This window comes from Mobula hypostoma, chromosome 16 (assembly GCF_963921235.1).
Source record: "Mobula hypostoma chromosome 16, sMobHyp1.1, whole genome shotgun sequence".
In the NCBI taxonomy this organism is placed as follows: domain Eukaryota; kingdom Metazoa; phylum Chordata; class Chondrichthyes; order Myliobatiformes; family Myliobatidae; genus Mobula; species Mobula hypostoma.
In genome coordinates, this window is record NC_086112.1 from 68,069,730 (window position 1) to 68,095,921 (window position 26,192).

Genomic DNA, 26,192 nt, shown 5'->3' on the forward strand with positions numbered 1-26,192 from the left:
AGTTTGAAAGCAAGGAATAATAAGCAGTAACGACAATGAAGAGGAGGATGGGATTAGTCAATGAGAAATATTTAAGATGTGAAATGGAATCTGGAATGTGGGATTAGACTAGGAGAGATGGTACATCTCAAGAGTGAGGAGAGTGGAGTTAGACAAGAGGAATAACAGAATATGGGGACTGAGTGGAATATAACCTGCTGGGATTTTAAAGAATGAGGTGCTGAGGAAGAGAATGACAGAACTAAGGGACATTTTAAAGCTGTAGGTGCTCATTTTAGCAAAGTGTTCAGGAGCTTTGCACATAGAGCCAGAGCTACTTGTGGTGGTAAACATCGTCTTTTGCTACAATGGCCAAACTCTCCATCAAGTTCAGGCAGCCCCGTGAGTTTGACAGAAGTCGAGTTCATAAGCAGGGCAAGGGACTGGACACCAAAACCGGACTGGAGGCCGAGCGACTGGACAGCGGCATTGACTCCATGCTGGAGGGCAGCGTGAGCAGCGTTACCGAGCAAGTGGACAACCTCAGTGTCAACTGTGACAGCGGGGAGGAGCCGGCACCGTCCCACAACTGGACACAGTTCAGGAGCGAGGACGATGATACGTTCCTTCACCTGGCCATTCTGCACAATTACCCAGATATTGCCATCTTCCTCGTGAGGTCTAACACGTCTGTCGTTGACCTCCGCAACTCGCCCCAACAGTGTCCGCTACACTTGTCAGTTATCGTGTGTCTGCCGGTGGTGACCAGGGAGCTGGTGCCGACCTGGAGTGCACAGACAACCAGGGCAACACAGCCCTGCACCTGGCCTGTGAGCAGGAAAACCTGGAGTGCATGGACTCACTCCTTGATCCAACCCTGACCAGAACCAGGCGCCAGCGCCAAGACCTAGAAAAGCGCAATTACAATGGCTACACGTGTCTGCACATTGCGGTGATGGGGGGACGTTATAGAAACATAGAAAGTAGGTGCAGGAGTAGGCCATTCGGCCCTTCGAGCCTGCACCGCCATTTATTATGATCATGGCTGATCATCCAACTCAGAACCCAGCCTTCCCTCCATACCCCCTGACCCCTGTAGCCACAAGGGCCATATCTAACTTCCTTTTAAACATAGCTAATGAACTGGCCTCAACAGTTTGCTGTGGCAGAGAATTCCACAGATTCACCACTCTCTGTGTGAAGAAGTTTTTCCTAATCTCGGTCCTAAAAGGCTTCCCCTCTATCCTCAAACTGTGACCCCTCGTTCTGGACCTCCCCAACATCGGGAACAAACTTCCCGCATCTAGCCTGTCCAATCCCTTTAGGATCTTATACGTTTCAATAAGATGCCCCCTCAATCTTCTAAATTCCAACGAGTACAAGCCCAGTTCATCCAGTCTTTCTTCATATGAAAGACCTGCCATCCCAGGAATCAATCTGGTGAACCTTCTTTGTACTCCCTCTATGGCAAAGATGTCTTTCCTCAGATTAGGGGACCAAAACTGCACACAATACTCCAGGTGTGGTCTCACCAAGGCCTTGTACAACTGCAGTAGTACCTCCCTACTCCTGTACTCGAATCCTCTCGCTATAAATGCCAGCATACCATTCGCCTTTTTCACCGCCTGCTGTACCTGCATGCCCACTTTCAATGACTGGTGTCAGGAGGCAACATTAACACTCAGGAACCGAACAGTGGGAGAACCCCCTTGCACTTGGCAGTCAAGTTCCAGCGCCGCGACGTGATGCAGCTCCTCATCGAAGGCGGAGCGGACGTGAACCGACTGAGGTACAACAGTTGCACGGCCTTCCACCTCACCGCTGGCCGGCCAGACCTGGAGATCCAGAACCGGCTGCTCAAGCTGACCGACTCCTTGCTGATGCCACTGTACGAACCCTCGGACTGCGATATCCAATCGGACTGTGATGTGCCTTTGGATTACGATGACCTTCAGATAGGAGGCCACTCTCTCCACTGAACAATATCGTGGACCTTCTCAATCCAACTCTGTGTGAGTGAGTGAGTGAGAGAGAGAGAGAGAAAAAAAAAACAAAAAAAGAGGAGACGGGGACGGACAGATGTACGTACGTCCAGGCACAGCAGGTCGTTCCCTCCTGTCAGTGGGGCTCAGGGTGTGGAGTGAGGTTGGCTGAAACTGGTGAGGGGCTGAATGGACACACGTGCAGAAAGCTGGCAGGCAAGGACAACCCAGCCAGTTCCAGCTTGTCACTTGAAGATGTCTTTCCCCACCTACCCAACCCTTCAACAGTAGCTCATTCCACACCTTTGCTGGACATTGGATATGTATGAACTGACAAGCGGGATTTTGGGTGGGAATGCAGAACTCCTTCTCCCCAGCCCTCCTACCTTGAACCCTTGTGTTATCAGGCACGTGGGTAGTCTACCCAGGCTGAGAGTTGTCAGGTCCAAGCCGCAATGGTGGATCTTCACTGGGATTTGGATTGGTCTCACCTTGGCCAGCATGTCTTCTGGACCTGTAGATGGAAATCTACAAGGATGTGAGAGAATCAGCGATCTAGTTCTGCTGCACCTTGGGCCTGGGCGGTACACTCCCTTCACATGTTGTGCAGAGAAGCCACGGAGGGCCAGTGGTGGATGGGGGACCAGGGCTCCCCTGCATTGCTCCAGTGCCCCTGATCCTGGTGTGCTGGGACCAACAGTCTGCCCCATTGCAACCTTATCCCAGCCCTCAGTAGCTGAGTTCTAGAACTCAGTAACTCCATGGCTGTACACTCCTCTTGAGGAACGTCTCTGGTTTCCCTCAAGGGGAATCAGTAACACTTCTCAAGAGTTGCAACTTTGACCTCCCTGCTTTCTTGCCAACCTCAATGCAAACATACAGACAATGCCCTTTGTGACACCCCAACCATCGTCTTCAGTTTCATGTGCACCCTTTAGCTGATTAAATGACGAAACCCGGTACTTGTACCAAATTCTGATAGCCAGCGGCCCCTTTGGACATGACAGCCAGGTAGTCTCTGCAGCTAGCCACAGGCACATTACACACTAATGTTTTGTAGTCATTCTCGAATCAAGGTAACATAGGAAAACAATATTATGGGTTGTAGAAAAATGTTGATTTCTTTTGTGAGTTTTAACCTTTTTTTAATCTGATGGCTTTGTCATCTTCATGTGGACTTTCGTCAGTAGGCAGGACAGTAAAACTCAGATAACCTGTTATTCAATTATTTGGTGACCTTGAAGGTTTGGCATTTGAGCCACTGGATACTGATTCTCTTTCATTCTCTCTCTCCAGCACATTGGGGCCACTGTTCCCATGTTCCGTGACCGCTTCTCCAGGGCCTGGGTTCCAGTGCTTCTGTAAGCATGGACCAATTTCTCCCCCCACCCACCCCCAATCTTATTCTGGTTTCTTCCACCCCACCCCCGCTCCTTTCCAGTCCTGATTCGGGTCCCGGCCCGAAATGTTGACTGTTTATTCCTCTCCATAGATGCTGTCCGGCCTGCTGAGAAAAAAAAATATTAAAAAGCTGTAGGTAAAAGAATGGGCAGCCAGAGAATTTAAATAACTAGTCCAATTCGACTCATTACCCCACCCCCCAGAAAAAAACCTTTAAAGGAACAGAACGCAACAGATTAGAGTAGGCTTCAACAAAGGGTGGACATGGCCAGGACAGGTAGTAACTGGAAAGGAAAGTTGACACACCGAAGTCTCAGGATTATTATCCAAACCTGTGCTAGTTGGCATACAGGCAAACTTGTCAAACAGGACAATAAACTTGTGCATTCTTCAAACGCTGATCTGGGGGCAATGATTTCTGGTGAGGATCAGGTTAACTGAGACATGGATATGTGGAGAATAATACAGGTGACTAAAGAAGAAGGGAGTTGAAGTTGCTGTACTCGTTCTGGGATACAAGGCTGTAGTTAGCAGAAAAGTAAATTCCCTATCAAATGAGTGAAGGTATGAACTCTGTAGGCAAATCAACAATGTAACGATCAGGCTTAGACAAAATAGAGAAATTTCAGCTGCTCCCACAAACTCTCAGAAATAAGGAGAAGTGGGAATTTAGTTACTACAACATATGTAACTTGTTTTTTTTTGATACACAGTTAAAAAGAGAATTGCTGCTGGATCTTTCTGTTAGTAGTGAACCAGAATACATAGATTTGGGTGCTAGTTTTAGCAACAATGTAAAGTTCAGAAACCGAAAACACTGGAAACAGGTTGCATGAGAGAGGGGAAAGGCTATAAGCAGAGATGCCTGGCAAATGGGAGGCTTTAAAAGTGAGTTCAGGGAAGCGTGTTTCTGTTGAAATGAAGCTCAGTCTGCACCGTTAGGGAAACCTGGCCGACAAGGAAGGTTGAAGCTGTGGTCAGGGAAGTGGAGCCATATGCCAGGTAAAAGGACGTAGGATCAAGTGAATGGCATGTGGAGAATGAGGTACATTAGTGGGAAAAGTGGGGGGGGCGGGTGGAGGGCGTGAGATGTCTTGAGCAGATAAGATAAAGAAGATCCTGAAGAGATTCTGTTAAGTATATTAAGATCAAAATGGTTAGAATAGTTCCCAATAAGTATCATTGTCGTTTCATGAGGAGCCATGGGAAATGGGTGTGCTCTTAAATGAATGCATTGTCTATATTTAGAACATTGTACAGGCTTTTCAGCCTACAATGTTGTACTGACCTATTAACCTACCCTAGGATCAATCTAACCCGTCCCTCCATTCTTCTGACATCTATTTGCTTATTAAAGAGTGTCTTAAATGTCCCTAATATAATCTCTTCTACCCACCACCCCTGGCAGCCTGTTCCACACACCCACCACTCTCTGTAAAAAACACACAACAGCACCCAACAACTGCCTTTGATACCCACCCTTAACCTCCCTTAAAACTATGGCCCCTCGGATTGTCCTTTCCACTCTGTCTGTGCCTCTTATCATCTATAATTCCCACAGTTATCCCTATTACCTTCCTTGAATAAAGGTACAATATTTGCTGCCATCCAATCTTCTGGTACTACTCCTGTGGCAGGCGAAGATGCAAAGATTCATCATCAAATGCAGAGCAATCTCTTCCCTCACTCCCTGTAATAACCCTGGGCTGTATTCTGTGTGGCTCAAGGGACTTGTCTGTCATAATGTTTTTCAAAAGTTCCAGCACATTAGCACATCGTCTTCGTTAACATTGACATGTACTGGCATATCAACCATCTTGCACTGTTCTCACATTCAACAATGTCCCTCTCACTGGTGAATACTGAAATAAAGTATTTACTATGAAGAGGTCAGGGAAGAGGATAGTGATGTCTTGAATCACACCAATGTGATGAAACAGGAGATGTTGGTAATCCCGAAGTGCGTAAGAATGAATAAGTCACCAGAGTTTGACCAGATTTATCCCAAGATATTTGTGAGAAGCAAGGGAGGAAATAGCTGGGGCTCTGCCAGAGATCTTTGTATGTCACTTAACCATGGGTGAGGCACTGGAAGACCAGAAGGTGGCTAATGTTGTGCCTTTATTTAAGAACGACTGCAAGGACAAGCCAAGGCACAACTGGTGGGAACGTTACTGAAGGGGATTCTGAGTGATAGGATCTGTCTACATTGAGTGAGGCAAGGAATAACGAGTCATAATCATCATGGCTTTGTTTGTATGGGAATTGTGTCTCTCAAATTTGAGTTCTTCGAAGTGGTGACCAAAAGGCTTGACAAGACAGTACATGGATTTTAGCAAGACTTTTGACAGGGTACCTTATGATAGGTAGTTTGGAAAGTTAGATCATTCAGGGTGAACTAGCGAATTGGAATAAAAATTGGCTTGATATAGGAGGCAGAGGATTGTAGTGAAGGAGTGCTCTTTAGAAAACAATTGACAGTGACCGATGGTGTACTGAATGGACTGAATGTGTTCACTGTTGTTCATCATCTATATTAATAATCACTATGAGACTGTAGTTGACACAGTAATTAAGTTTCCAAACTGATGGTGTAGGTGACAGTGAAGAACATTTTGTAAGGTTACGATAGGATCTAGACCAAGTCAGAAAGTGGACAGCAAATGGAATTTAACTCAAAACAATTGCAAAGTTACTTATTTTGGGAAGTTGGGCAAGCCGTATCCAGTGAAAGGCAAAGCCCGGAGGACCATTGTAGAACAGTGGAGCCTACAGGTACAAGTACATAGACAGCAAAGAAGGTTGTGTAAGGATAGCATGTGACGTAGCGGTTAGCACGATGCTGTTACAGCTCGGGGCGTTGGATTTTGGAGTTCATTTCTGGCGCCGTCTGTAGGGAGTCTCTGTACATCCTCCCCGTAGAGTGTGTGGAATCTCCTGGAGTGCTCCAGTTTCCTCCCACCATCCATAGACTTACTGGGTCGACTAATTGGTCATGTAAAATTGTCCCGTGATTAGGTTGGGGTAAATCAGGGTTGTCAGAGGTCACGGGTGGGAGGGCCACACTGTTTCACTAAAATAATAAAACATTATTTGATTGCTTACATTCTGGATTGAATGCTTTAATCATATTAAAAGTGTTTCACAGTTTTCATTAACAAGCAGATACAGCATGTGTTCCATTAGTTTAATTGTGGGTAGTGTTGGGGTAGAAATGAAAGTTAGTGTTTACAAGATGATACAACACGGGTAGCTACAGAAAACAGCATCAATGTGATGTACACTGACTGAAAATGAAGTATTACATCGGGAAGGAGAGACTGAACTATTTCATGCACTGTTTTTGGGCAAAATTGTCCATTTGACTTATCGAAAAACCACTTTGCAGACTGTCCTGAAGAACGCTAGCTTTGTGTGATCCAGGGAACTCCTGGGCTTGTTACAATTCACAGTTTTTTGTGGAGCAGGCTGTCGTCGTGTGATCAAAGCCACTGGAGACAAGTACTGGTAGATAAAACAGGCATCAAATGGAGACCCTTTTGGAGGAAGAAGGTCTGCCTGACCCCACACTTTATATGCTAAAGATCAAAGAAAAATTCAGGACAATTCCATATTTACAATGTTTCATTTGAACTATATACCACACACACACCTCCCTTTTTGCATCCATACTACAGACACACACATCACAGATTTTTAAATCAGCATTGTCTGTTCTTGGTTTGTGGTTCTCATGAACCCATTGTTCAGACTTGCAGTTTAGATTTAATCCACAGTTCATATTTGAATCTGAAGACTGGTGACTGTAAGTTATGTGCTATCCCCAGAAACGCTCCAATACTGGTCTCAAAACCTATATTAACAATCTAGGCTCTTGAGTTCCACTATTTTTTAAAATCAAAGCATGGTTTCAGTTTAATTTCACCCTGGCTGTATAACCTTTGTAATCTCAATTCTGGTGGAAAGAAGGAAATAGTCATGACATCAGAGATTCCGGGAAAAAGTCCTTGGGTTCATTGCATCAGAACTCCACTGAGGTGAGAAAGTTTTTGTTCAACGCTGTCACTGGCATAACTCAGCTCCCTGAAACTTATTCTTCTCAAGCCCTGGAATTCCACTTCCACCCACCATTAACCTGCTTATTGTTCTTGTAGAGAGGCAAAGATCAATTTTGCATTGTACTGTTTGTAATTCAATTTAATAATTTATACTGATCAATAATACTTCACATATTGCTGGATTGTGGCCACTGACTCTGGAAGTGTCAGTAAAGCCCTGGCAGACCCCGCACCCATTTAATTGAGCTAAGCAAGCTCTAGGATGGGCGTAATTCAAGGCCTAAGCAAGCCCGATTTCTGTTGCTTAGTAGAATGAGGGGGATGGGGGTATTGGCTGTATGATTAAATTTTGAGCATCCACTGCTCTTGAAGGATGGACGTGGTCCATTAAGATTATGGAGGAAACATTCCCAATTCTCAGCCTCCTGCAAATTTCATCACACAAACTCCCACCTCAAATCATCCCACCCTGTCATTCCCAGCATTTCTCCATAGACTAAACATGGTGCCTTCCAGCCACATATTGGAACAAGCTTCTCACTATCCAGATGGATCGATCTTAACTATTGAGTGAAATTACATCCCTTTTTTAATCTCCCCTTCAACAATATTTTTATGATAAAATGAACAATCTGAAAGAAAGTACGAGTTTTGTTCAGCACCCTTCTAATTTCTCTCTGTCAAATTGAATTTATCGAGTTGTACTGATTATGGAGGAATTGCTAAATGAATTAAGTTCAATAGGTTTCAATAGGTACATTTAATGGCAGAGAAATGTATGCACCCTGAAATTCTTTTTCTTTGCAAACATCCACGAAAACAGAGTGCCCCAAAGAATGAATGACAGTTAAATGTTAGAACCCCAAAGCCCCCCAGCTCCCCCATCCCACGGACAAGCAGCAGCAAAGTGATGACCCCCCCCCCAAGTAAAGAAGCATCTGCACCCTCCTCTGAGCACTCAAGCCTGCAGCAAAGCATCAAGTTACATTGCATGTGTAGGATTTATACTTACATCGATTGCTAAAAGTTAACGCAGCTGGTAGAGATAAAGGAAAGGGATTCCATTGGGGTTTTCCAATAGTACGTATCTTCACGGATCTTCTGTCCAGGGATCCAGAAGCCTTACTACATGGCTCGGCTTGGCTCAGCTCACCTCATCTTACAGCTTCAAAGGTAGCTGCACTATTCCCTGTGGCTTTGAATAATCAAAGGTTTGATTACTTCTGGAACTTACTGAGAATGCTCCTGGTGCTAATAGATTTCCTTTTGAGAAGAAATGATCTTTGTACAGCATGGCTCATTCAGTAAGATGGTCCAAGTTATTAGCCATTGAGTCCTTATTTTAGTGCATCCATTAGACATTGCTTGAATGTGTTCTGAGTTGGAATGACTTAGCTGGACTGTTCATTCCACATTGTGGCACTTTATGCAGATGCTGGAATCTGGAGCTGATGCAGAGTTTCCACTTGAAATGTCAACTATTTCCCTAAAACTTTGACAAACTTCTATAGATGTGTAGTGGAGAGTATACTGACTGTCTGCGTCATGGTCTGGTACGGAAACACCAATACGTTAGAACAGAAAATCCCACGAATGGCCGTGGGTTCAGCCCAGCACATGGCGGATAAAGCCCTCCCCGCCATTGAGCACATCTATGTGGAAAGCTGTTGTAGGAAAGCAGCATCCATCATTAGAGACCCCCACTACCCAGACCATGCTCTTTTTCCTGCCGCTGTTATCAGGGTGAAGGTACAAAGTCCTGTACCACCAGGTTCAACAACTATTTCTGCACCTCCACCATCAGGTTCTTGAATACGAGGGGTAACTATGCTTACTGCCCATCCATTGAGATGTTCCCACAACCAGTGATCTCACTTTCAGGATGCTTTATCTTGTTATTTAATCTTCTTGTTATTTATTGCTATTTATTTGCATTTGCACAATTTGTCTTCTGCACTCTAGTTGATTTTTCATTAATCCTGTTCTTTAATACATCACTGGAACAGTCCACTGTCCCTGCAGGCTTGGAGGCAGCCACCACCTGACCAAGTATGTTGTTGGCACCTGGCTAGGACCCTCCTCATCTCAACTGTGGCCAGACAGGGTGCTTGTTCCTCAGGGGGAGAGGGGGCTTTCATTGCCTCAATTGGAACATAGAAGGTATTCAGCCTATGGGAGGCATCACTGTTGTTGACATGCAAGATGGACTTGTTTTTGGTTCGTGCTTTGGAAACGGTCTTGTGGGGCTGAGGTGGCACCTTCTGGCCTGATCCTGATCTCCCTGTGCTCATTTAACCAGTGGTCTGTATGCCGGGATTAGCAAAGTGGGTATGTGATCTGAGTATCTGAGGTGAGGACTTGAGGGGGTGGCAGCTTTGGAGGCTCCACAAATGTTGATAGTGGACCAGCTCTATACATTCTCTCCTCTGGTTGTGAAGTTAACGTGCTGGTAGAACTCTGGCAGGTTGGCAAGATTGAAGTCAGCAGAACAGTGAAGAAGCAGTCAGGGTGAGTGACTTGGAGGCCACAGATGCTCCAGGATCAGAGTTCCATGCAGGCAGGAGGCCAAGGGCCAGTTAATCCCTGGATATGTGAGTCAAAGTTCAAAGCCTGGTGTCCTGGTGCTCACGGTCTCATCATCAGCGAGTTGAGATTTCGAGGCCTGGTGTTCAGAGTCCTCATCCAGGGTTCTCATAATTGACGAGTTCTGGGGTCGACGACAAAGATTGAAGCACGAAGGTCAGGCGGAAGTCTAGAAATCTGTGGAATCGGCTGGGCAACTCGAAGCCCGATGTCTGCAAATTCATAAGTCCACTGGAATCAGCCTGTTCTGGGTTTGGAGGTCTGTGTGGGTGGGCAGGCAGGAGGAATGGGGTTTGTTGTTTCAGTGCTCGTGTTCTGTGCTGTTCTGCCGGGCATTATGGGCACGCTCTTTTTGCGTTGGAACATGTGGCGACACTTGCAGGCTGCCCCCAGCTGTGTTGGCTCTTTGGGGATTTCACTGTATATCAAAGATCACGGGCCAGCTTTGTTCCCTCGATATGCTGTACGTTTACGTGTCTAAGCCACTTGCTGTGGTGTGTTGGCATGACATGCAACGAAAAACAACATTCAACAGTTATAATGAGTAAAGAATTATATAAAAATGAAGTTCAAAGTACAGATATGAAATAAAATGTGCATAATCACCAGCTTGCATTTGATACCGATATGCGATACGTAACTGAATCTGAATCTGAGGAACCATTCAGTAGTCTGATGACAACGCACTGGAAGCTATCTTTGAGCCTGGCGGTACCAGCTTTCAGGCTTTTGGATCTCCTGTCCAACGAGAGGGCGGAGAAGAGAGGATGTCCAAGGTTTTGAATATGCTGGGTCCTTTACTGAGGTAGCAGGAAGTGTAGACGGAGCTCATGAGAAGGAGACTAGTTTCCGTGATGTGATGTGATGTGATGTGCTGAGCTGTGTCCACAACCCTGCAGACAGTGCAGAACTGTCCTGACCACTAGCGTGAAATCACCATCCCTCCCAACCGTCAGCAACGTAATAGCTGATGCTGTCAACTGACATGCAGCTAATCTGTTGCTTGGAGTTTCACTGGGACACGCGACTGCATTGCAGTCACGCTCTAAACATGAACCGAGAAGCTGAATTCCAGTTGAGAGGTGTTGATGTAAGAAAGTTATTGTCTGAATGTGGTATCAAACAGCCCCTGATAAAAGTTATAGACGGTACAAAAGTTGTCAGACAGCCGTGGTTGCTAGAGGCAGTTCACCACTACAAGAGCACTCTAGGACAATGTCCCAGAGCTGACTGCTTTCCTCATTAAACTTCCTTCCACCATAAGGTTAGCGCTGAAGATGTGCCAAGATGATTGACAGTTCCAATTCTGTTCGGAGCTCCTTTGTAAAAGGAGTGGTGATTTGTGTGCAGGAAGACATGGGTAACATGCAGAGGTGGGCTGATTTATTAGTGCCAGACAATTACTTTCAACAAAAGAGATTCTAGCCATCTTTCCTTTATAATCAATGTTGTTAGCCTCACCAATTCCCTACCATCAGCATCCCCGGGGAAGTAGGGGGCAGTGGCCAGTGATTTATGGAAACCTTTTTGGAGGAAACATTGTGACTGAGAAATGAACTGAATCCTATTGTCTACTCTGAGCCATCAAGTAAAATGTACTGTGGAAATTAGATGGGTCTTGTTTTCAATCTTTGCAGCATATTCCACTTGTTAGCCTATATTTGATATGTCAGATTTCTCTTTTGTATTTTTGATCATTGAAGCATCCTCCTTTATTTGATCTGTAATAAATTTCTGACCTTTGCTAATGGCACTGAAAAAATTTGAGGAATGTGAATGGCTCCGTTTCTGATAGCATGATTAAGCATTCGTTCTATGTAATTTTAGATGACGTAATATATTATTGGTAAATGTGGGCTGAGGCAGTCCCAGCTCTGAGTCAGAGGCTGGAGGTTTCAGATGCGTAAAGTCATGATGCATTTGAGTATGGTGCTGTGGGAGTACTGCACAACTGGAGGTGCTTTCTTTTAGATTAAGACATTAATCATGAAACCTTTAATGAACAGAAGGTGCCTCACTGAAAACAGAGCTGTGAATTTTACTCCAGTATCCTAGTTTACTCTCATAATGCCTGAAATACACAAATTGGTTAGATTTTCTACTGGTGACACTTCAAAAGGTTTGTTCAATAACTTTAAAGATCCTAAGGTTAGAAATGTACTCTAGAAATGTTATTCTTAGAGAGTTAGTTTCAATGACATTGGTTATTAATGTTTAGGGTACCTGGAGAACTTTAAACAGTAACCAGAGAGCACATTCATGGATTCATTGTTTAACAGTGCTGTGCCTCACTGAAGTGGCAGCCATGCTCATGTCTAGGGTTTGTATTTACACCCTTATTTAACCGATCCTGGTGGATTTAGCCACAGATTAGACGAGTGCTCGTCCTTTTAATCAGTTCCATTGTGGTCAATGTATTTATGCTTGGGGTTGGGGAAAAAATGCCAGCATTAGATGCTATTCCACAACTAGGCTGAACTTGTCCTCACGTTTTCCAACAAGTCTGCCTGCATTTGTAACAAAGCATTTCTGTCAACTCTGAACTTTGAAAGCCTAAAGAATGCTTGAAATGTTCATGCATTGAGCTCTTGGTGTGTCTGTTTGCAGAAGTGATGGTGTAACAAATTCTCTGAAACTTATTAAAGGGCAATCACTGTTCCGTTTATGATATTCTGCAAGTGGAAAAGAATACTGGGTGGGAGAAATGTCCTAAAAGCTGAATGGGGAATGGGGAAATTCTGCACGCAGCCAGCTGCCTGTATCAGTAGATGCTGTTCATTGTATGAAGCAGAATTTTCACTTCTGCACTTTGATGCCAGTCAAGCCAGGAAGACCATTTCAGTGAAGCAGAGAGCGACGTGGTTGTTGCTGGCCTTGAACTTTCCTTGTACTAGGATTGCAAAGTGTTGGTCCCAATCTTCAGCTGTGGATTCGGGTCAGGGCTGGAATAAGGCAAGGTTTAGGCTGTGAGTTTTAACAGTTTAACCAAATGCAGGATTGGGTTGAACTTCTTGTTAGGCCAGTGATGGATATTTTCTTTGCTGCAATGTCAGAGGTATCATATTTCACAAGAGTCATTCAGGAAGAATCTTGTCTGCCTCTGAGTGAGGAAGAAGCAAACGTTCTTCCAGTATCCCTCAATCAATGACTGAAATAGATCATTTCTCCGAAGGGACCTCACTCTGGGAATATTGGTTACAGTGTTTCCTAACTTGACCATACTTTAATAATATGTGACATGCAATGGGGGAGGGGCTCTTAGGGTTATGAAAGACTTCTCAAAATTCTAAATTCCTTGTATCAGAGTGGCAGTAGCATCAATTTGGTGGGCTCTCATTGAAGAAGAACTCTTCCTTTCTGTTTGCTGTTGAGTGTCTATGTATTTGAGTTAAAATTATTGTTTTATTTCTAAAAGAAGTTGTGTTCCTTCTGTTTATATTCAGGGTTTAAAACCTGGCATTCTGCCTCCTTACCTTCTCTGGTCTGTAAGGTATTGTAAGCCTAGTATTAGGATTGGACACTGAGATTGAAATGTTTTACAGCAAATCACTCTTTTTTTCTCTTAGTTGCATGAACTGAGTAGAAATTGCTTGCTGTGAATGTTTAGATTAAAAGGATTTTGTATTTTTACATTTTCCTAACAAAACAGCAATTGTGAGAACTTTATGTTCTAACAGAACACGAACACACTGATTTACACAGGGTTAACTCAGTGCAGTCTGCACTGAGTGGAAACAGCCTGTAAGAACATGAAATATTGTAGACATTACTAGACTGTATGTAATCCATCAGCTGGTTTCCTGAGCTAATCACAGAGGACCTCACTGCTTCATATGGAAGGGATGCCCCACCTCTGAGGTCTGATGATTTATTATGTAATGTAGAAAATTATTAGTCTTCCAGGAATGTAAAATGTACATGCTCGAATGCAGAACCAGCTCTGCTTTGATCAGTTTGCCTTGTTGGGAATTATTCATATTCATTTACATACAAATCTATGCAAATAATTTGGTCCATCAACAAGCTTCTTTTGCTGAAGGGTGACATTCAAATTGCTACGCCAGCTGCTGATTAAATTGCAGGAGGAAGCTAATTAGTGACTTCCAACCACATTTGGATTCACAGCTCTCAGCTCCTGGTTCTCTATCTACTTGGTTACCTCTCTCCAGGGAGTGCATCTCACCTCATTGGCCACGATCTCAGGTCATTTCATAAAATCCACATTCACAGCTTGCCAAAAAACATATTCACACACTCCGCCTTCAGGAGCATTTACCATGTATCTAAGATGTAAATTATAAACATAAAGAGATGTGGAGGAAAACTAGTTAAAAAAGATAGTTTTTCATAAAAGTAATTTCTGGATTAGTATGATTGGCATCACTTGTATGTCTGCAGTTGGTTTGCAGCATTGATTTGGTCCAGAAGTTTATAAAACTCTGTTACTACAGTTATTCCTTGGCACGTTTAAACTAACACTGCGAGGTAAGGGACACTACCATGAGTCATGGACAAAGCAGACTTTGGCACTTTGCTGTGCTGATTTTAACCCTGCATCGTTTAATGGACTTTGGTTATTTTGATAAAATAATGACTGGTTGCGAATATTGTGATTCATGTGTTTGTGAGCCTTACAATCTGCCTAGAAAGGAGACTGCTTTTAATAGCAGTGTCCTCTTTAATTTATTAATGAGAGCTCTTCCCAGAAATAAAGTCAAATGTTAAAACAAATGGGAAAATGCTGCATTTAGTGATAAACACAATGAATGCTCAATGTAAGGTCACTAAATTATATCTTGCAATTTTAATCTGCCTAAAAAAATACAATTTCCTGATGAGTTTTTAAATGTTAACGAGGAAGCAGATCAACAGGGCAGGAGGTACCAACAATGCAGGTGCTTTAATCATGTCACATCAAAACGGGAATTGTTGTCCGTGGAAAATGCTTTACTGTTAATCACCTATCCCAATTATTATAATCAATCACCCATCCAGTCACAGTATTCCAGAATCCTTCAAAACTAAGTGCTTCATCTGTTATTCCCCATATTCCTATTTTGATTTTCTCATATTTAACTTTATTTTTCCAGTCTTAATTTTATTTCCAATTTATATGTTATCTTTTTGGGAGAGTTTGTCTTTATTTATTGATCTGTGGGTTGTGGAAATATATTTGCATGCAAATTAGGCCGCTGAGCACTGAGGCCCACAGCCATTTAATAAATCACAGCTGATTGAGTTCCAGCCCCACCTCCATATTGCTAACTACCTACCGTAACTTTTCACCTTCATGATCAGGTATCTCCCTGTTGTTGTTTGGTTGTTAAGTGGAGTCCGACTCTTTGTGACCTGATGGACCATAGGGTTCTCATGGCAAGATACGGAAGTAGAGTGCCAGGCCTTTCTTCCGCACAGATACTGCTGCTGCCCAGGTTGGGACCCGGCTGGGTTTGAACTCAGGACCATCTGCCTTGAAGTGCAGTGCTGATGCCACTACACCACTGCGCCACCAGCTGACCCAAGTATCTCTCTACACCTCTCTTCAAGATATCTAACTACTCTGCTTCCACCAATTGCCCTTTGAGGAAGAGAATTCCTAGAAAGTGGATGTTGTCTACATGGACTTTAACAAGCATTTGACATGGGAGGTAGGTCAAGAAGGTTCAGTCACTTGGCATTCAAGATCAGGTTAAACTGGATTAGACATTGGCCTTGTGGGAGAAGCCAGAGAGCGATAGTAAATGGTTGCCTGTGACTAGTGGAGTGCCACAGAGGTCGATGCTGGGTCCGCTGTTGTTTGTCATCTATATGAACGATCTGAATGATAATGTGGTAAACTGGACCAGCAAATTTGCGGATGACACCAAGATTAGGGACAGTGAGGACGGGACTGTATTGAACAGTGAGGAAGGCTATCATGGCTTGCAGAGGGATCTGCATCAGCTAGAAAAATGGGCTGAAAAATGACAGATGGAATTTAATGCAGGCAAGTGCGAAGTCTTGCACATTGGTAGGACCAACAAGGGTAGGTCTTACACAGTGAACGGTAGGGCACTAAGGAGTGTGGTGGAACAAAGGGATCTGGGTATACAGCAACATAATTCATTGAAAGTGGTGTTATAGGTAGATAGGGTTGTAAAGAAAGTTTTTGGTACATTGGCCTTTATAAATCAAAGTATGGAGTACAGAAGATGGGATGTTAGGTTGAAATTGTATAAGACATTGATGGGGCCTATTTTGGAGTATTGTCTGCAATTTTGGTCACCTACCTGTAATAAAGATATAAATAAGGTTGAAAGAGTACAGAGAAAATTTACAAGGATGTTGCCAGGTCTGGAGGACCTGAATTATAGGAAAGAATGAATAGGTTAGGACTTTATTCCTTGGAACATAGATGATTGAGAGGAGATTTGATAGAGGTACACAAAATTATGAGCGGTATAGATAAAGTAAATGCAAGCAGGCTTTTTCCATGGGTCATGGGTTAAGGGTGAAAGGTGAATAAGGGGTAAATGAGGGGAAACTTGTTCACGTAGAGGGTCATGAGAATGTGGAATGATGTGCCAGAACAAGTGATTGCAAGGTTGATTTCAATAATTAAGAGAAGTTTGGATCGGTATTTGGATGGTAGGGGTATGGAGGGTCCTGGTCTGGACGATGGGAATAGGCAGTTTAGATAGTTTGGCACAGACTAGATGGGCTGTATTTCCCTATGACTCTGTAACATTTTGCCTCATCTCTGTCTTAAATGCCAACACTTTATTGCTAACAAAGACCCCTTGCTCCAGAATCTCCTATAGGCAGAAGCACCTTCTCCACATGTTCTGATCAAGTCCCCCAAAATCTCACTTGTTTTAATCAAGTCCTTCACTTTTCCAAACTGCAGGAGAAACCATCCACCCCTTCCTTAGACGGTACATTCATTCCAGTAAACCAATACTCTTCCAACCTTATTTATATCTTTACTGCAGGTAGGTGACCAAAATTGCAGACAATACTCCAAATTAGGCCCCATCAATGTCTTATACATAATGCTTCTAATCCATTGAAATGCTCCTTAAAATAAGACAAATACTGGATGCAGTATTCCAGATCATGGTTGTGTATAGATCACTACTAAGGTGTAAGCTGACTACTTTTGTTTTTAATTCCTCTTATAATAAAGGATAGCATTCTCTTAGCTTTCCTGATGACTTGCTATACCTGCATATAAAGCCATTAGTTAATGGTGCACAAGGACAATCTGCAGAAACTGTCCAATTTACTATTAGGCTTGCAAATTATTTTAATTCATTAGACCTTCATTGGAATGCTGCTGTTGAGGAATCGAATTACTCTTAATTCATCTCTCTCTTTCTCTTTCAACAGGGGAACTATTGACCCAGTCCAGGCCTGAAGGAGTGACTGAGATTATCTGCCCAAAAAATGGGGGTGAGCTTGTCGATGTGGCCCTGGTATATCCCCCGACGCCCACTGTGATCAGTCCCTGCTGTAAGTGAGCAGAGGGCCAGCCTGCTGGTCTCCCTCAGAAGAGAAACCTTTAAAATTATGTTCAAATATTTGGCAGACAACAGTTTTTTATTTAGCAAGAATAAGGTAAGGTAGAAAGTATGTTTGCTTAAAATGAATGCTTTGACCAATTACCCTTTCAAGAATTAGTGTGGCTCTCCCTGTGGAATGAATTGCATAGAATGGATGAGAGTTTTATTCGAGCATATCTTCCAAACAAGCACAGATAGATGACTTTTCTTCTTGTGCCAACCTATTAGATGAGATTAGTACAAATGGAAGCTGGAGAGAGCACAGGGAACATAGAATAGTACAGCACAGTACAGGCCCTTCAGCCCACAGTGTTGTGCTGACCCTCAAACCCTGCCTCCCATATAACCCCCCACCTTAAATTCCTCCATATACCTGTCTAGTAGTCTCTTAAATTTCACTAGTGGGTCTGCCTCCACCACTGACTCAGGCATAGAAGCTGATGCATCATGCCTTCCTGTAACATAATCACCAATGATCACAAAATGCTGGAGGAAGTCAGCAGGCCAGGCAGCATCTCTGGAAAAGAGTAAACACTCAATGTTTTGGCCAGAAACTCTTCATTTAGACTTTCCCACAGATGCTGCCTGCCTGGCTGAGTTCCTCCAGCATTTTGTGTCTGTTGCTTGGATTTCCAGCGTCTGCAGATTTTCTGATGTTTGTGAACGCCAGGGATGGTGCTTAATGCCACAGACATTCAGAGCCATTGGACAGGCAGGAACAATAAACACCTAATTAAATAAAAACCCAATTCAATTAAAACGTTCTAACACATTCTTCTTTTGACCACAAGATGAAAACATGCAAGAATTCATGAGTGAACTGTTTAGCTGGTGTGCATTTTCCCTTCTTGTCTACAGCCTGCTGAATCCTTTGATAATCTTCCTCATTATCCACAACTCTGACAACCCTTGTGCTAAACAGCCCATCTGCATTTTCATCCAAATCACATCACAGTGGTCCAGCGCTGATCCTCGAACACCACTGGTCCCAGACCCCTAGTCACAATAACACCCCTCGCTCTTCTGTGACCAGCCTAATTTTGAATCTAGACACGAGAGATTCTGCAAGTGCTGGAAATCCAGAGCAACACACTCAAAACGCCAGAAGGACTCAGCAGGTCAGGCAGCATCTATGGAGGGAAATAAAGAGTCATTATGGGCCGGCACCCTTTGTCAGAACTGTAAGGAAAGGAGCCAGAACGAGAAGGTGTGGGAGGGAGGAGGAGTACAAACTGGAATCAGCTGAAGGGGTAGGTGGGTGGAGGGGGAGGGGGGATGAGGGGAGGAGCTTGGAGGTAATATGTGGAAAAGATAAACGGCTGAAGAAGAAGGAATCTGATAGAAAGTGGAATATGGGAGCAAGGGATGAAGGAGGGGCTCCAGTTGGAAGTGGTGGGCAGAAAAGAAGGGGTAAAAGCAGAGCCAGAATGGAGAGCAGAGAAAAGAGAGAAGGGGAGGGGGCAGAAGTTACTGGAAGTTCAAGAAATCAATGTTCGTGCCATCAGGTTGGAGGCTACCCAGGTGGAATATAAAGTGTTGCTCCTCCAACCTGAGTGTGGCCTCGTCATGGCAGCCTTGGACCGAGAATGCCGATGGGAAGTAGAATTAAAATGGTCGGCCACCAGGAAACTCTGCCCGTTGCAGACAGAGTAAAGGTGCTTGACGAAGTGGTCCCCTATTCTACAGTATGTCGGATGTCCCTGTTTCACTGGGAGCCCCAGGTCCAGAGGATGACCCCAGCAGACTTGCAGCTGAAGTGTAACCGCACCTGGAAGGACTGTGGTTTGTCCTGAACGGTGGTGAGGATGGAGTTGAGGGGGCAAGTGCCAGGAGGGAGATCAGTGGGAGGGGTGAATGGACAAGGACATCATGCAGAGACTGATACCCCTGCAGAAGGAGGAGAACAGGGAGGGTAAGATATGTTTAGTGGTAGGATCCCATTGAAAATGGCACAAGTTACAGGGAATGACGTGCTGGATGTTCAGGCTTGTGGGGTGTGAGGTAAGGACAAGGGGAGCTCTAATACGGCGTAGGAAGTGGGGTGAAGGCAGATGCCCAGGAAATGGAGGAGATGTGGGCGTTGGCAGCATCCATTGTAAAGGAAGGGGAAGCCTGTTCTCAAAGAAGGAGGACAACTCAGATGTTCTGGAGTAGAAAGTCTGAACCTGAGAACAGTTCCAGCTGAGAGGAGGACCTGAGAATAGGGAATAGGATTTTTACAAGTAACAGGGTGGGAAGAGGTCTAGTCAAGGTAGCTGTGAGAGCCAGTAGGTTTATAAAAGACCAGTGGACAGTCAACCTACTGATTAATTTTTTATCAAATCTACTAAGTATGCTGGTCATAAATTATGAGCTCTTCTAGTAAACTGCCCATTACTGAAGCTTAATTTATAAAATTATCATTTCACATTTAAAAAAAGGCAGTGTCTGTGAGGAGAGAAACAGTTAACATTTCAAGTTGGTGACTATTCATCACAATTCTTTAGCTAAAAGCTGCATCTTTTCTGCTCTTTTCAACAAGGAACCTCCCTGTAATCTGTGAAACTGTACCATGAGTCACCAATATCTGTAACATTGCCTCATTTCTTTCAGCTTCTCACAAGTTTGCCAAATACATTACTTCAATGTAACTATCAAAAGTTATTCCATTTGATTTTCTGGACTTTAAAAGCAGTTTTCCCCCCTGACGGGGATTTACTGAGTTTTGTACTATGGATGTGTGTGAGCAGAAGGCCAGTCTTTGGGTAAAGCTCTCCCACCACCCTGTCCCACAATATGACTAGAGACCCATATAGTTGTAAATTAGTGAGATGATTTCACTACTCTACACCAAAGAAACTTCTGGAATTGACTGTGACTTTGGAGTTTGATCTTAGCCTGTCTGTCATACCTTAATGACACATAATACATTCATTTGGACTAAATTTACAGCTGGGTCATTCAAAATGTATGTTCATAAATGTCAGCTGAGGAAATCTTACTGTAATTTGTGCACAGGAAGTACACAAAGATTAACAATTGAGTGGTGTGTATTTTAATTAGTTTTTGGGGTGCATGTTCTTTAGTAAAGCCAGCGTCAGTTGCCCGTAATTAGAATCTGATCATAATTGGAAGAAAATAAGGGTAATTCCACAGAGAGGATTTTAACCACATGGTGTAACTACAGGTTGAAGAGGCAAAGAGTTTTCTCTTGTATCATATAGATATATTGACATCTAATAAGTTCATGTTACAACAGTATTTGAGGAATCGCTGTTTCAGTGTCCCATAAACCGAAGTATAAATATTTCACTCAAGCCTCTCAGCACTGGGCTGAGCAGTGGGTGCACCTTGGTCATTTAACCAGAGCTGTACTCTTACAGAGAATGTGGTTTGGGCAGAGGTTTGGTACCCCATACCTTGCAGGATCTCACGGACTAATGCCATTGGCTGCATAAGCTAATACTGTACCTTCAAGTTCACAGGGTTGAAAATCAAATCCCCATTCCAACTTTCCTAAATAGTTTGTGTCACAGACTGTAGATCTGTGCATCAGTCTAGGAGTTGCACTGAGAATAGCCCTTCCCAGATTACTGACTGCACGGAATTGACAGGGAACACAGGTGTGTGGGCACTAGACCACGGGATGAACAGGGAACGCAGGTGTGTGGGCACTAGACCACGGGATGAACAGGGAACGCGGGTGTGTGGGCACTAGACCAATCCAATGGGATGAACAGGGAACACGGGTGTGTGGGCACTAGACCACGGGATGAACAGGGAACACGGGTGTGTGGGCACTAGACCAATGGGCTGAACAGGGAACACGGGTGTGTGGGCACTAGACCACGGGATGAACAGGGAACGCGGGTGTGTGGGCACTAGACCACGGGATGAACAGGAAACGCGGGTGCGTGGGCTCACCAGACCACGGGATGAACAGGGAACACGGGTGTGTGGGCACTAGACCACGGGATGAACAGGGAACACGGGTGTGTGGGCACTAGACCACGGGATGAACAGGGAACGCGGGTGTGTGGGCACTAGACCAATGGGATGAACAGGGAACACGGGTGTGTGGGCACTAGACCACGGGATGAACAGGGAACACGGGTGTGTGGGCACTAGACCAATGGGCTGAACAGGGAACACGGGTGTGTGGGCACTAGACCACGGGATGAACAGGGAACGCGGGTGCGTGGGCTCACTAGACCACGGGATAAACAGGGAACACGGGTGTGTGGGCTCACTAGATCATGGGATGGCACTGATTTTTGAATTTTCTCCCCATTGAGAAAATAATCTACACCTTTATTCCTTCTACCAAAGTGCATGACCAAACATTTCCCTACATAGTATTCCATCTGCGATTTCATTGCCCATTCTCCTGATCTGCCTCTCCGACTGCAGGCTCCCTGCTCCCTCACCATTACCTGCCCTCCACTTAGCTTCGTATCATCTGCAGAGCGTGGCCACAAAGCCATAAATTCTGCCATCATTGGCATATAACATGAAAAGAAGTGGTTTCAACACTGGTCACTGCAGAACACCACTAGTCACCAACAACCAACCAGAAAAAGCCCCCTTTATTCCCACTCTGCCTCCTGCCAGTGGCTATCTTCTATCCACGCTAGTATCTTTCCTGTAATACCATGGGCTTTTATCCAGTTTAGCAGCCTCCATGTGCAGCACCTTGTCAAGAGGCCTTCTGAAAATACAAGTAAACAACATCCACTGACTCTCCTTTGTCTATATTGCCTGTTATTTCCAACAGGTCTGTCAGGAAAGATTTCCCCTTAAGGAAACGATGCTGACTTCAGCCTGCTTTATCATGTGTCTCCAGGTACCCTGACATCTCATCCTTGTATATAAGACCATAAGACAAAGAATGCAGAAGTCGGCCATTCGGCCCATCGAGTCTGTTCTGCCATTTTATCATGAGCTGATCCATTCTCCCTCCCCCGCCTTCTCACCATAACCTTTGATGCCCTGGCTACTCAGATACCTATCAATCTCTGCCTTAAATACACCCAATGACTTGGCCTCCACTGCTGCCCGTGGCAACAAATTCCATAGATTCACCACCCTCTAGCTAAAAAAATTTCTTAGCATCTCTGTTCTGAATGGGTGCCCTTCAATCCTTAAGTCATGCCCTCTCGTACTAGACTCCCCCATCATGGGAAACAACTTTGCCACATCCACTTTGTCCATGCCTTTCAACATATCCCATTTACTTAAAGTCAGGGAGAGAGACACTCCCAAGTTCTCCATTCACTGTATCTCTTAGAGATCTACTCACCATGTAAAGGGTCTTAAGTTCTTGGAACGTGGATGCATTTGAATGAAGTCACAAAATTTAATTATGTATAAAGCTAATTTATATTTTATCAGCTGGTGAGAAATAATTGTGTCTGGGATAAATAGTAATAATGTAAATGTCAGTCTTTTTATGCAGTACTTGATTTTTTGATGTAACATTTATACAGTAAACTTAATATTTAATATTTACAAATTTGTGAACATTGCTTTGCATTTGAGAGAATGAGTGAGAGGGAAACTAGTGGGGGGTGGGAGTGCCCTGAGTTTTAGCATGGATTCATAGACTTCATGTCAAAAGAAAATAGAAAAAGATGAAATGTTCTGGATCAGTAGTGGTTTGTTTTTGTCACATGCAGAAAAGGGCTTTAGATTGCAGGCCAGCCAGACAGAGCATTCCATTTTTAATGCACACAATTGCCGAGTAAAGGGTTACAGTTGCAGAGAAGGTGCAGGGCAGACAGACACAGTGCAAGTTCCACGACAGGTAGATTGGGAGATCAAGAGTTCACCTCTATTACATGAGAAGTTTAAGATAACAGCAGGGGAGCAGCCGCCCTTGACCCTGGCTCTGGGTGTTCTCAAGCCTTCGATTCTTCTGGTAAAAATAGGAGAGGATGACCCAGGCAGCCGGGGTCCTTGATTCTGTTGGATGCTTTCCTAAGGTAGGGAGAAGTGTAGCGTAAGGTTTCCATCTACAATTTTACAGTTGTACGAGTCAGTGGGGGTATTTATGGAACTGTAATTAGTTGGATTAGAGAGGAAATGAAGCACTTTTTGCCTAGTGCCTAGGAGAGAGGCAGGTTTGCTTTCCACTAATGGTATGCTTGGAATTCTCTGTATGAACTTCGTTGCATTTTAAATTGCTTTGATGTGCTTTTAAAGATCCAGACCCAGTGCTAGATGGTGGGATAGAAAGAGCTTTTTTTTTAACTGGCACAAACATACAAAGGGACAAATCAGAGCCTCTTTGTGTTGAAACTTTCTTACAATGTTGTGATTCTGTGTCAAATGCAGTGTAAACCCTGCACCAGTCATCATCTGTGAGGCCATCGGGCACTGGAGCTGAGGTAGTTCAGCAAAGAGCTGCTTGGAGCCAAAAGCCAAGGAACCATTTCAATACTGTTGAGGGACTTTTGGATATTTCTGCATGAGTGAACTAAGAAGGCTTGAAATGTCTTCCTATTCCATAATTAGCTTGTTATTGTGCTGGAAGGCCTGGAACATTTGTAGCATACATGCAATCCATGAACTACTGTAATAATATCTTGTTTCAGATAGAAGGCTTCCCAATGATGAGGTAATTCATCTTTTTGTTCTTGTCAATAGGTTGACGTTCAGCTGAGGCTTTTGTGAACAGTAGAGGAATGTCCATTCGTCCTTGGAAATGTGAAGAGAAGAACTGATGCTCTTTTACAGTAGATTCAAAGTGGCTCCACAATAGACACAGTTCACTGAGGATCTTGTACCTGACCAGCTGACTGTCTCTACACAAAACCTAGAAAGAGTCTTCTCATCCACTTCAAGCTGTCCTCATTTGGATGAGGAATAGTGGATTTTTATCATTTGAAAGCAGATGGACCCACTAAATCAATTCTTCCGATGGATAAATGCAGTGTATACAATCTACAAAATGCACAGGAGTTATTCACCTATACCACTTCAACAGCATTTTCCAAATCTGTGACTGCTACCAACAAGGAGGACAGGGGCAGCAGGCACGTAGGCAAACCAACACCTGCAGATTCTACTTGCAAGTCACAGACCTTCCTGACATAGAAGTAAGTCACTGTTCCTTCATCATCGCTGGATGCAAATCCTACAGCTCCCTATCCAGCAGCTCTGTGGGAGTACCTTCTCCAGAAAGTCGACACTGGTTCAAGAAGGTGACTCCCCACCACCTTCTCAAGGGCAGCGGAGGTTACGCAGTGAATCTTGGCATTGCCAGCAATGCCCACACCCTTAGAAATGAATAACTCGTAAGAAAGACATGCAAGTTCCACCAGCTATTTCTGGAACAAGTGGCTCCTCAGGGATTTTCTTTTGCAGTGTTTAATAAAAGCCATACTTAGTGTTGTAGGAATAAAATGCCAAAAGTAATTTGTCTTTTCTTGGTTGGGCTCAGATAACTGGGCTTTGCAAAAGCACATCATCACCACTTTGTTTTTTAAACTTCCTGCAGTTTAATAGTTTTGTGCAATACTCAGTGTGACAAAACAATCTATTCACACTGCTTTCTTCCCCCTTCGTTGAAACCAGTTTTAATAAAGGCTCTTAATTGGCCATGATTAACCTCCATCATCTGCCTGGGGGTGAAAAATTGGATTAAAATATCAATGCTATATCGTTTCTATATATTTGTTGAGAGGTATTCATTTCACTATAATTCTGGGGAACATTTATTTGAAAGTTACAATTTTTAACAAAAATATATCTCAAAAGCTGCATTTTCATTGGCAACACCCCTTCCCAAAGCACCCTGGTGAGGTATGGGTTCTTCGTGTTCAGCTCATCTCTGTGAATGCTCTCTCATCCTCAAGTCAGAAGCTTGCAGCTTCAAGTGCCACTTCAGAGACTTGGGCCAACTTTAAAGGGCAGTACTGGACAGAACCATGATACTAGAGCTGCCCTTTGCCAAATGAGATACAAAATCCTCTTGGATGATTGGAGACAATCCCATGGTGTTCCTCGAAGAACAGGGGCGTTTCCTTGGTATGCTGGACAACATTTCTCCCTTCCGCCAAACAAAAAATCCTAACTGTCCATTCTTCTGGTGGTTGTGGAATTTTGCTGTGAGAACGATGTAGGACAAGGTGGCCTACTCGAGACTGATGACACTTCAGGAGGGGGTCTGTTGAATGTGAAGCTTGCTGGGACATCCTGAGAGCGTGATAAGGCAGTACATAAAGACGAGCTGTCTCCGCTCCAAAGGAAGTTGTGATTGTGTATGTTGAATTAAAGTGTTTTTCTTGATATCAATTAATCTAAAAGGAGGAGGAAGGAGAATCAGTGCAGCCTACAAATATCTTATTTTTTAAAGTCTTGTTAATAAAACATGTATTGCAATGGAACTGAAACATTTGCACATCAGTCACCTTGGATATTTAACACTTATTAAAAGAATCAATTGCAAAAGTTTTTGTTTTAATTTTCTAACATGGAATCTGACAATAGTTTGAGTTTAGTTGAACAGGTCCTCCCCAGTTTTGTGTATATATGAACAAGAGTTTGGGAGACGGAACGGATGGATTTAGCTGGTGTGGGGCCGTAGACATCTTCTGCCACGTGGGAGTCATAACTGCGTTACAAATGGTTTACAGAAATGGAGCCATGGTAGAGCCTGTATTGTTGGA

General features: G+C 43.8%; 1 protein-coding gene and 1 pseudogene across 2 annotated transcripts in view; both read left to right on the top strand.

Annotated features, from left to right (window-relative positions):
• mfhas1 (multifunctional ROCO family signaling regulator 1) overlaps nt 1-25,988 on the top strand; it is a 102,514-nt gene extending 76,526 nt beyond the window's left edge. Inside the window, exons 2-3 of one of the 2 annotated variants that reach the window (XR_010020634.1) lie at nt 17,372-17,599; nt 24,169-25,988. Coding sequence is in view for 1 of the 2 variants with exons in the window: in XM_063069076.1 (XP_062925146.1) it covers nt 17,372-17,494; nt 24,169-24,173 (128 nt within the window). In the remaining variant the exon portion in view is untranslated. The remainder of the gene's footprint in view (nt 1-17,371; nt 17,600-24,168) is intronic. The other variant, XM_063069076.1, reaches the window with a different exon arrangement.
• LOC134357466 (NF-kappa-B inhibitor alpha-like) lies at nt 209-2,079 on the top strand (annotated as a pseudogene).
• Nucleotides 25,989-26,192: the final 204 nt, after the last annotated feature.